The sequence below is a fragment of the Lemur catta genome, chromosome 6 (genome assembly GCF_020740605.2).
Source record: "Lemur catta isolate mLemCat1 chromosome 6, mLemCat1.pri, whole genome shotgun sequence".
Taxonomy (NCBI): Eukaryota; Metazoa; Chordata; class Mammalia; order Primates; family Lemuridae; genus Lemur; species Lemur catta.
This window is the reverse complement of record NC_059133.1, coordinates 16334546-16347345: the sequence shown is the minus strand read 5'-3', so window position 1 is coordinate 16347345 and position 12800 is coordinate 16334546. Positions and strand designations below refer to the sequence as shown.

Here is a 12800-nt window from a genome sequence, read left to right as displayed (position 1 = left end):
AGTATTGCTCATTTTCTCTTTGCTCTGATTCCCTTGATTATTCATCTGAATCATTGGGATTGCTTTTTTTCCCCTAATTTTTACTTATTTATTTATTTTTGAGTCAGAGGTCTCACTGTATTATCCAGGCTGGTCTCGAACTCCTGAGCTCAAGCAATCCTCCTGCCTCAGCCTCATGAGTAGCTGGGACTACAGGTGAACACCATTGTGCCCAGTGGGATTGCATATATTTTTACAAGCCACCTCAACTCCTTGGTGAAATGAAGCCAGATGTAAGGGAAAAAGTGTGTTAAAAGGAGCTTAACTCTGAGGAGGACCTACCTCAATATGATAGTGCTTTTATGCCCCTGCAATATAGATATAAAAACTGGAACCCATCTCTTAACCTACTAAAGAGGCCAAAAGCTGACACTTAGTGTGTACACACACACACACACACACACACACACACACACACACGTATATATGTATATATATAACATTTAGAATACAAGGGTCAAAAACACAGACCCTAGAGCTAGGCTACCTAAAGTCAAAAGCTAATGCCACCATTTAGTTGTGTAGCCTTAAGCAAGTAACTAATTTCTGTTTGCCTTTTTTACCTCTCATCTATAAAATGGAAATTTTACCAACCTCATACAATTTTGATTGAAGTAAATGACATTATGCAGTAGGCGGTGTGTGACACAAAGTATTGTTTAAGTAGAAACTTTAATAATATTTTAAAGGTCTAGACCCTGTTCTATGTTTTTTTCACATAGTCCAGAGTTCAAAAATCCTTGGTAAGTGGCCCAAACTCATCTGCCCTCAAGACCTGACTTGATCTAATGTGATGCTCTTTATAGTCCTTATAGGTTTCTTGTGAGTTTGGCACAAACTCATTTGGCTTCCAATTTGACCTGAACCGACATAATGCTATTTATAGTCTTTATTTATAATATTTATAAAGACTATATGAATATTCCCATGTTTGCTGCAGAAAAAGCAATGTATTTGGTTATAGGTACTGCCCAGAGCCTGCTGGTGATTTTATGTAATGTACCATCTATGTACCATATTAACTTTCTAAAATGTAAATAAAATCTGAACTGGAGAACACATTTGCCCACAAGTTTTCAGATAAAGGATCAAGGCCTACATATTATTAATATTTCATTTCATTTCATTCTCACATCTATGCTGTTTTATTATCCTCTATTTTGCACCATTTTATCATTGAAGAAATCAAGGCTTAGAAATGTCAAGTATATCCCCAAGGTCACACGCTAGAGACAGCAAGAGCCTAGGATTTGAATTCAGGTCTGTCTGACTCCAAAGCCCATGTATACACTTAAAAGTAAAATAATTAAAATGATCTACCCATCTCTTCCATCTTCTTCATACATTAACACAGACATACAAAAGTACAGTGATTATCAAGAAAGATAAATACCATATGGATAAGAGTATCACTAAAGGGGGTAAAGTTTTAAGTACGGCTCTGAGCTATTATACCTACTGTGAATTCTCCCCAAGGGCAGCCTTTTCACAATGCTTAAGGCCATATGTGGACACGATAATTGTCAAGATGATGATGAAAAACGATCAGATGAAGCAAACTGGATGCAGGATTGTGGGTGTAGAGATGGTCATCAGAGGGCCATGCCTCCCTGCGTGCTTCCCTTCCTGGCAGTGTCTGCCCAGAGCTCTCTGCCTTATATTCTCCCATGTTAGCATATGCCTCCACGGGATTTGGATTTAGAATGTATTTTTTCCCCTTCAATCTAAATGAGATTCCCTAGTGTTCTGGAAAGCCATTCTAAATTAGTAAAGCCTCACTGTGAAAACTTAATTTCCCCTTATTTCCCACTTTATTAAGGGCATAGATAACATCACTTTTCAGGCATAAATTTAAAAGGATACCAGATCACAGCTACCCTGTAATTGAGATGATAATTAAACAATTAAGGTGTTAGTTTAAAAAAATCCTTTTCCAGAGTCAATCAAAGTTTCTATCCCAGAAGAGCCTAATTAAGTTTCAACATCTAACAAAGACTTGCAAGCAAACAGATTAACTCTGTAATAGCAAATTCACCCATGGATAATGCATGGTTGACCATTTAATTTTCTTTCTTCAAAAATCAAAATGTTTTATATTCTATCTTCAAATCCTATAATTAATGCTGTTGCTTGAAATAGAATCTGTAGTTTGGCCACCTAGCAAAAATTTGGCTTTACCTCATACCATTACCAAAGCCAGATATTATAAGACATCTAAAATACTGCTTTTAAAACACCTAAGAGCCAAAAGACTTAGCTAACTCAAATCTAATGTGCTGTTCAGCTGTCATCTGGTTATTTAGAGTTCAATTCCAGATGCAATACTCTCTGAGAAAGACAGCATTTAAAGAAACCATGTCAATATCTCTGGAAATACTATGTTCATTGAAGCACTTTCTGAGCTTAATGCTAAAGCTATAAAGTGAGTTTCTAACACTGAGGAATTTTCAGATTTTATAACTAGAAATGTGTTTATGAGCTAGCAGGATTCCAGAAAACCAGATGGGGATATTTTACCTTAGTCATTTTTTTTTTTTTTGCCTTCATATCATCAAAGCAGAAGTCTTATTTCTTCAAGTGTGGTCTGAGGACTGACTGCCCTATTGGCATAAACAATTGGGAGGATATGTTTAAAATGTAGATTCCTGGGCCACACTTAAGATCTATTGAGTCAAAAAAATCTCAGGCCCAGGAAGTTGCATTTTAACAAGCTCTCCAGTGACCCGCAGGCACGCTAAAGTCTGAAAATCTGTGCTCTGTGGAGAGTGTATGTCAGCCCACAAGATTATTCTCTGGGAAGTTTGAGTCAGGAAAAAGGGTGGCAATAATAGCAAACATTTGAACAAGACTCTTGTATGTGCCAGGTATTTCACATATATTATCTCATTTGATTGCCCAATGACTCCAGGAAATAGGCATTGTTAACCCACTTTCACAGAAGCACAGAGAGGTTAAAATACAGCCCGGAGTCAAATAGCTACTAAGTGGCAGCCCTGAGATTCTAACTCTATTTATTATCGCAGGGCCCATATTACCACGTGTGCAATCTTGAGCTGGGCCTCAATTTCCCTCATCAATTAAAATCAGAATAATAATAGTACCTATCTCATAAAGCTGTTAGAAGGATTCAGTGGGATAAAGTATGTAATGTATTAGTGCAGTGCATGGCAACAGTAAATGCTCAATAAATGTTAACTATTATTATTATACTGCAAGTAATACCTAGGTAAATAAAAATAATAATAATGGATATCTCCTATTGGGAATATACGCTTAGCCAAGCACTACATTGAGCCCTTTTCATTAATTCAAAAGATATTTATCAAATGCTTATTATATGTCTTTAATCCTCACAGTGACCTATTTTACAAATGAGAAAACACAGGGCTCAGAGAAACTAAGTCACTCTGCCCAAGGACAGAGACAATAAGGATTAACGGCAGGATTCAAATCCAGATCCACCCCACTTCAGTGTATGTGCTTCTAAGGCTTTCCCATGTGGAAGGTCCCTCCTCTTTTTTTAAAAAAAGAAAAACATGGCAACAGGTTGAGAGGTCAATTGTAGGAAATAGTTCCATCAGCCTTTCTAAGAGATTGCTATGGTGGCCCTGACATGGGAGACAGCACTATTCTTCAAGGGACTCTCACTACAGCTGCCTGTGTTACTGGTGAGAGAGAAGGGGCGTAAATGGCACACAACATTTTCAAATCTGGGTGATACGTGCTATTATGTTGGGGTTCTCTAGAGATAACATTCTGCATTGGAAGAGCCTTTTGCAGGGGACAGGGATTTTAAATACCTAGGAGTGTGATTGCTGGGTCATATGGTAGGTACATATTTAATTATTATGTATAAGAAACTGTCAGAAAGTTTTCCAAAGTGGCTTCCCATCAGCCATGTATTTGTTTGATTTTGAATAATTCTTATACAACACAGTTCAGAAGATGGATCCCCATTTTCTACAGAGTAAAATATCCCACATTCTTCATTTATCATTTAAAGTCTTCCTTTTAGCCATTGAGGAAACTACCTTCTTCTCAGCCTTACCTGTAGCTGCTTTTCCACATGCACTCCCCTGGGGAAACAGCTGGACCCTGATCATGCCGGGTGCTTCTCCACATCTTTGCTTTTGTTTATGCCATGTGCCACCTGGGATGTTCACCTTACATTACTGAAATCTTACGCAAACCTCACTATCAAAATCTTTTCATTCTTCAAGACTCCTTTCTGCTCTCCAAAAAAGACAATTTAATAAAAGGTGTTGACAGAGGAGGCCAACAAAACAGGTAGGCACAGCCCTTTGCTGCCTGTGCCATTGCCCAGGTCCACATGTGCCATGTGGTGGGAAAAGCTTAGGAGTCCAGAGCACTGCTTAGGAGAGCAGGCAAAAGCCCTAGCAGAGCAGGTCTTTCTCCCCTTATTTTACATATGGTGAATACTCCCCAAAGTAACTAGAGCTGATGCCAGAAGTAAAATGAATTCTCATTATTTGGCATTGTCTAGGGTACAAAAGCTGTTCCATTTATGCAAGTTTGGGCCACTTCTTGGTGCTGCTCAAGACTTGTCTCTGCCTCCAAGTTTTTTACATTTGAAAATACAAGTATGTACATATGGCTTTGGTATGGCAGAGAAAACAAATTGAAAAGCAAATTCTCTTATAAGACAGCAAGCATGTACTTCTTATAAAAGAGATAATGAACATGGGATGCACATTTTGTTTTTCGTTTTTTTGATTTTTTTTTTTTTTGGTCTGCCCTAAACAGCTTGGAGTCTGCCTTAGAAGCAGAGAGGCATCTCTCCAAGGCCCCCTAAGTGCTGAAGGCAGCACCACATGCAACGTGTCCACTCTCGTTCCATTTTGGGAGGAGCTGATGCAATTCCAGGTCGCGGGGCTGGGCCAGAGCTTGAGCTTGGTTCTGGCGCTGCAGTTTGATAATGTTCCAGCGTGGCTGCTTCTGCAGCGCCTGGTAATCCTAGAAATCTTGCCATCTGCGGCTCTGCTCAGGAATACTGAGCTTGCAGCCACCAGCTCTCAGAGTCATTATCTGAATGGACCACGCATAACAGTCCCGAGCGCTCACGCCTCTCAGGCAGCCAGGGAGGACCCGGGTGACACGCTACTACCCTCTTCCAGGAGACACGGTCTCCGTTCCATACGGCTTCATCTCTTGACTAGAGATCTCACGATTGAAAAGAAAAAGGAAAGGAAGCAGACTCTGCTCTCTATACCAAGTGACCGTTCCCACCTGTCATCCCAGCTGGACCTGACATGTTCAAAAGCTGCATCCTCAGCCCCTTCCCCGTAGAAGACAATGGCTTGCTTGACAATTCCCATCCAGGACCCTCCCCCAGCCCTCCTCTGAAGTCTCTCATTTTTAAAAAAGCCGTCTTGGCTTTTAGCAAAGCCTAAGCATCGCCGCCCACCCCCAGCCCCGCCGTCCCGGCCCTCCCGCCCGGTAGTCTGGAAACCAGGACAGGGTGAGAGCCCGGACGCTCGCTTCGGCCGACTCACCCGGCCTGTAGAGAATCTCCGGAGCGCCTGGATGCCCTGCCGCAGCATGCTGGAAAGGAGCGCGGGCGCGGGCGGCGCGGCGACGCGGGAGGCAGGCGGGCAGTGCAGCCTGGGCGCGGCCTGCAGCCTGGACGCCCGGGACAGCCCCGCTCGCAGCTCTGGGCCTCGGCTAGTCAGGCGCCCGGCCCACGGCCCCGCCCCTCAGCTGGCAAGGCCCCGCCTCCTCAGCTGGCAGGGCCCCGCCCCCTCGGCAGCCCAAACCCCGCCCCTCGGCTGGAAGTGCCCGCCCCCTCAGCTGGCGGAGCCCTGGCGACCAATCGTGTGCAACCTGGCGGGGCGCGCGCCGGCGGAGCCCGGGCCTCGGCGCAGCGCTCGCCGCCAGCCCCAGGGACCACGGGTGGCGGCTGCCTGGACTCTTCCGCGGTTCCAGTCCTGGTCCACGTATTTACTAGCTGTTCTACCAGTTACTCAGACCCTCTGAGATATACAGGGATCTGCCTTATTAGTGGTCAGTCTGACACCAGGACAGATAATAGGCACATGCCCTTCTCCCTCACCTTTCTCCAAGAAACGCTGACACGCTTTCACTGAGCATCTGTCTCAAAAGAACGCTTCAGCCTGGCATTCAAGCCGTCTGCAATTGGCATTGACTCTTATCTCTCACTGCCCATTTGCACGTGTAATTCTCCCAAGTCCTTCCTGGACAATGCTTCTTTCCAGAAAATCTTGTCACTTGTCACTGTCTTGGTATGACCAAATTTCTTTTTTTCTTCCAGGTACAGCTCAAATGCTGCCTCCTGGAGGCACTTTTTCTGATTCTTTCTTCCGTTAACGTCTTTACTCCCCACAGGTAATCTTTCACTCCTCTAAACTGGGAAGGCTTTTTGTTTATGCAGCTCTTAAGAACGTTTCAGTCTGTCATTGGTATTTGTGTGGCTGTTGTCTCTATTGCAAGATCCTTGCTGGCTGAGTTTATCTGATATTATCAGGACTTACAGTACCTATAAGCAGAGTTTTCAAAGTGGCTCATGCCTGAATCCCAGTACTTTGGGAGGCTGAGGCACTCGAGCCCAGGAGTTGGAGGCTGCGGTGAGCTGGGACGGCATCACTGCACTCTAGCCTAGGGCCACAGAGGGAGATCTGGTATCAAACAAACAAAACTTGTTGAAAGAGAATAAAGGAATGAATGAGTTTAGGAGGGTAAGAAGGAGAGAAAAAGAACCACTCTTAAAGCTTGGAGAATTGCAGCAAACATCCAGGGTTTTGCTTTGGGAACTACCCCTTGTCAGTTCAACCCACTTCCCTGACTGGATTTTGTGACTTCTTGCTTCCTTTAAACTAGCGAACGTTGATAATTCACTTTGTTTGTTCTGATCTGTGTATCTTAGGAGAGGGGTGAGCAAGGAGTGTGGTTTTTGTTTTTGTTTTATCTTTTGGTGGCCATCGGGGGTGCACTCTGGCCCACCCCACCCTGAGAGCTGGTTTTTCTTGAGTGGGGTTCCATAATTATGTATTTCCACTACCAAGTTTAGGAAATACAGAGTTTATGTTCACCCAAATATAATGACATATTCATGGTATCTAAGTTTTTTTCTGGAAGAACCAGAAATGTAGTTCCCTTGACAATTGGAGGTTAGATCAGATGGAATTAGAGTTTGACAAATAAAAAACCCTACCAATCTAGATTCCCATACCAAGCAAAAATAGTCCTTAATAATAGAGATAAAACAAAGTCATTTTTAGGAACAAAAACTTGAGAGAATTTGCCATCATTAGATACAGAATAAAGGGAATATTAAAGAGTATCCTTCCAGCAGAAGGAAAATTACCCACATGGAATGCAGGAAGACCAACAAAAAAGGCAAAGTTGTCAGCAAATTTAAATGAACATTTCCTCTCAGGGTTTTGCATGAAAAAGAGAAAAAGAAAAAAAAAAAAGAACATTGTATGAACATTAATAATATAATAGTATTATATGATAATCAATATAATTAAAATATAATTGTCTATCATAATTATATCAATATAATAATTAAATATTATATTAATACATTTATATATGTATATATGCAAATATACAAACAATAATAGAAAATTGTTGGATAAGTTTGGAGACTGGAAGGAATGAAATGTCCATTAGGCAGAAAGAATATAATCCCAGATGGAAGCTCAGAGATGAAAGAAAAAAATTACATGGACAACTAAAAATATATATAGAAAAAATTAGCGGGGCATGGTGGCGCATGCCTGTAATCCCAGCTACTCAGGAGGCTGAGGCAAGAGGATCGCTCGAGCCCAGGAGTTTGAGGTTGCTGTGAGCTAGGCTGACGCCACAGCACTCCAGCCTGGGCAACAGAGTGAGATCTTGCCTCTAAAAAAAGAAAAAAAGAAAAAAAAAAAGAAAAAAGGAAAAAACCCTGAACATTGTATATGATACAATGTAACTGCTCTGGATTCTGTTAGGCTCTTCAGTGAATCATTGGACTTTTTGCTTTTAAAAGAAGTAAACTTGCTTGGACTCAAACCCCATCTCCTCAGTAAAATACACAGTTTTTTTTGTTTGTTTGTTTTTTGAGACAGAGTCTCTCTTTGTTGCCCAGGCTAGAATGAGTGTCGTGGCGTCAGCCTAGCTCACGGCAACCTCAAACTCCTGGGCTTGAGCGATCCTACGGCCTCAGCCTCCCAAGTAGCTGGGACTACAGGCATGCGCCACCATGCCCGGCTAATTTTTTTCTATATATAATTTTAGTTGGCCAGATCATTTCTTTCTATTTTTAGTAGAGACGAGGTCTTGCTCTTGCTCAGGCTGGGCTCGAACTCCTGACCTCAAGCGATCCACCTGCCTCGGCCTCCCAGAGTGCTAGGATTACAGGCGTGAGCCACTGCGCCCGGCCAATACACAGCTTACTTTTCTGCTCAGTTCTTAGTTTAGCCAAGAATTTGTCCAGTGTTTGTACTCAGACTGTGGGGTTTACACCCCTCTGTAATTCTATTAATTATCAGTCTTTCCTTCTACATTCCAAGCTGCTTTGCCAACCTAACTTCTATTCTCTGTTATCTCAAATAAGACTTCAGCTTTCTGCTACCTGAGGTGTACCTCTGTTGGGAAATATATGCAGTCAAAAGAGCAGTAAACTCACACATCTCACCAAGTGCAATTCTAATTTTCAGGGACTCCTGACTGTTATTTTACCAGGCCTTCTCTATATAGTTTAGTAGTCAACCAGGGACTTGGGCAGAGTTTATACTCAGATTTTGGATTTCACTCATTTTGTAGGTCCCTTGCTTCAGGATCCCTGCCTACCCCCAAAGTTATGGCTTCTCTTTCAACAACCCTGAACTTAGATTGCTGACAGCTTGAGCCAGTAAGTCTGCAGTGTTCCAGACTGAAGGGGTGAGGGACATCTTCAAGCAAAAAGCCACAAAATCCTTATTAGTTGTTGAATAAATTCTTTTGTGGTTTCCACCTGCTTTTTTTATTCTCTTTCAGATCTTTAAAAAGTTATTTTTAGATTATATTTTGTCTACTTTTCTTAATTATTGACTGTAGATGGGTTCATTTGACCACTTGATGCTGCCTGTTATAGAAGTGTCCTTGTGAATTATTAATATTTTGATATAAAGATATTTCTAAGATACTTATGCTTTTTAAATTAGGTTATTTTGACTCACTTTGTTTTTAAAATTAGATTACTTCAACCTATTTTATATAACTCATATAGAAAAACTTTTTTTCTCTCATTTTTCTCTTTTGGAGTTAAAACCAGGGTCAGCAACCTTTTTCTTAAAGGACCAGATAATAAATATTTTAGGCTTATGGGCCATATGGTCACTCAACTCTTCCACTGTGGTGTGAAGCAGCGTCAGACAATATGCAAATGTAGGTAATATGCAAATGAATGAGCATGGCTGTATTCCAATAACATTTTATTTACAAAAGTAAAGTTTTACTTTATTTACTGATCTGCTGACTGTATTTTGCTGACCCTAAGTTAAAATATCTTAAAAATTTATCTTACTGGACAGTTGGGCCATTGAAGGGCTTTCGTCACTGGGGAGTATCAACAGAGGAAGTCCTGATTAAATACTGGGTGAAGAAAGAAACAACTAAAAAAGCCATTTTATTAATTTTTTTTTTTTTTTTTTTTTTACCCTTAGAGATTCTTTAACAAACAGTGCCACCTACTGAAGAACTAAGAGGAAAGACTTCCTGCAAACAATATTTATTACAGAGTAATTGAAAAAAATGACAATCATTGGTTTACTCATTCAACAAGTATATGTTTATCACCTGTGTACCAACCACTATACTTGGCACTGAACTGTATCAAGGAGATATGGTCTGTATGTGTATAAAGCTTCTAGTCTAGTGGGAGACTGTTTTTTTTTTTATTGTAAGCACAATTGGAAGCCACTGGAGTAGCATTTCCTATATGTATACATCCTTTATCCATTCATTCCTCGATGGACATGTGGGCTGCTCTTGTCTCATGGCTATTGTGATTAATGCTACAATGAACATGGGGTTGTAAATATCTCTTTGAGATCCTATTTTTAGTTCTTTTGGACATATACCCAGATGAGGGATTGCTGGATCATACAGTAATTCTATTTTTAGTTTTTTGAGGAAACTTTATACTGTTTTTCATAGTAACTGCATCATCTTACATTCCCACCAGCAGTGCACAATGATTCCAATTTCTCCACATCTTTGCCAACACTTGTTATTTTTTGTTTTCTTGATAGTGTCCATCATAATGGGTATGAACTAATATCTCATTGTAGTTTTGAATTGCATTTCTCTAATGATTAGTGATATTGACCATCTTTTCATATGCTTGTTGGCCATTTGTATATCTTATTTGGAGAAATATCTATTCATGTCCTTTGCTCATTTTTAAAATTGTGTTACTTGTTTTGTGGCTGTTGAGTTGTAGGGGTCCTTTATGTATTCTGGATATTAACCCCTTATCAGACATGTGATTTGCAATTATTTTCTCCCTTTCCATAGGTTGCCTTTTCACTGTGTTATTTCCTTTAATATACAGAAGTTTTTAAGTTTGATATCATCCCATTTGTCCATTTTTGCTTTTGTTACTAAAAATCTTTTTGAAGGCATTGGAGATGCAGGACAACGAGGATTTGAGGAATTGAAATTCAGGAGAGAAGGTCAAGAAAGTTGAGCCTGACATTTGGCACCATATTTCACCTCAAGGCATTTGCTGATCTGTAAGTGGCAGCTGAGACTCTAGAGGCTGAGTAGCAGAAAGTAGTAGCTGAGAGGTTGAAAAGCTGAGCAAAGATTTGGCAGGCTCTGCCAAGCAACCCTGCAAAGCTATGCCCTAGGATTAAAGTGACACAAAAATAGACCAGGCCTCACAAAGACAAACACAGCTTCAAATCACAACAGTCCTAGCCTGGGTTAATCGGCCCTTGCTCTAATGGGCCTTCCAGAAGAAATAGTTATCCCCTCTGAAGGAAAATGACGTCATTATCTCTAGAATTTTTTCATAATAGAGGCCAACATGCACTAAAAAATATTATTAGACACAAGGAAATAAGACCAAATGATGGAAAACCAAGAGAAAAAGAAATAAAACAGAATACCACCAGACAATAGACAAGAGATCCACAGGAAATCCAGATATTAGAATTATCAGAAAGGAATTTCCTATATTTACCTTAAATATTTTCTGAGTGCTTAATATGTATCAGGGACTGTGCAATGTGGGAATAAATCATGGTCTCTGATATCAAAGAGTTTATGGTCTGTGCTAGGCTGAATAACAGGTGCTCAAAGATGTTCATGTCCTAATCCCTAGAACCTGTGAATGTGTTACCTTACATGTTTAAAGGGCCTTTGAAGATGTGATTAAGCTAAGGATTTTGCGATAGGGAGATCATCCTGGATTATCTGGGTGAGCTCAATGTAATCACAAAGGTCCTTCCGAGAGAGGACAGGAGAATTAGTCAATAGTAGGAGACGCGGTGACAGAAGGAAAAGGTTCAAGAAATGCATGAAATCTAAAAAAGGTAAGGAAATAGATTCTCCCCTGTGTGTCCAAGAGGAACCAGTCCTACTGACACCTTGACTTTAGTCCAGTGAGACGGATTTTGGACTTTTCACCTACAGAACTGAAAGATAACAAATTTGTACTGTTTTAAGCTGCTAAATTTGTGGCCGTTTGTTACAGCAGCAATAGGAAATCAATATATAGCCTAATAGGAGAGACAATTATGTCAATAAATAATTTCAACGTGGTAAACACCACGGAAGCACAGAACTGAAGCACTCAGGGATTCAGGGAATGAGATATGATGGTAATCTGCATGATCCCACAATCACTGATTACTACCAGTACACGGATTAGGATCCCTTAAATCAAAGCGAAGATTGGAAGAAGCCTTCTGCTACATCCTATGAAGCATAAACTCCATGCCAAAAGCAACTGGAAAGACGTAAAGTGTGGCATGACCTGGTCGGATATGTTTTGAGAAACTTCACCAAGAAAATATGGACAATGGAGAGAGAAGACCTGTCACAGGTCTATAGTATTTGTCCAAGTGAGAGATTATTTTGTAAAGAAATGTATGAATTAACATATTAGGAATCTTTTGACAGGTATATGAAGACTCTATGACAAATTACTAAGTGAAATATCTTTAGTGAGTTATTACCATAGATTTTGTATTATAGGAAGAATACTCTAAATGTGTATTAAGAAACAAATCCGCCGGGCGCGGTGGCTCACGCCTGTAATCCTAGCCCTCTGGGAGGCCGAGGCGGGTGGATCACTCGAGGTCAGGAGTTAGAGACCAGCCTGAGCGAGACCCCGTCTCTACTAAAAATAGAAATAAAAAATTATCTGGCCAACTAAAAATATATATAGAAAAAATTAGCCGGGCATGGTGGCGCATGCCTGTAGTCCCAGCTACTCGGGAGGCTGAGGCAGTAGGATCGCTTAAGCCCAGGAGTTTGAGGTTGCTGTGAGCTAGGCTGACGCCACGGCACTCACTCTAGCCCGGGCAACAAAGTGAGACTCTGTCTCAAAAAAAAAAAAAAATAAAGAAACAAATCCACCAAGACCTTAGCTATATAATATTTTGGTGTAGAATAAGCTGGTACTTAAGGTATGGGTATATGGGCCTGTAGGTGAAGGGTAGGGATTCCTAGGAGCTGGCAGGTGGGCACTGTCTATAGGCAGATGTTCTAAAGTTCATAGAAGCTCTCAGAATAATACCATACTG

General features: G+C 40.8%; 1 protein-coding gene across 1 annotated transcript in view; it reads right to left on the bottom strand.

Annotated features, from left to right (window-relative positions):
- The window catches only part of ALDH1L2 (aldehyde dehydrogenase 1 family member L2), a 47392-nt gene extending 41671 nt beyond the window's left edge, over nt 1–5721 (bottom strand). The window contains exon 1 of the mRNA XM_045553057.1: nt 5553–5721. Within this exon, the coding sequence (XP_045409013.1) occupies nt 5553–5600 (48 nt within the window). The 5' untranslated portion in view covers nt 5601–5721. The remainder of the gene's footprint in view (nt 1–5552) is intronic.
- Between the last annotated feature and the right edge of the window lie 7079 nt (nt 5722–12800).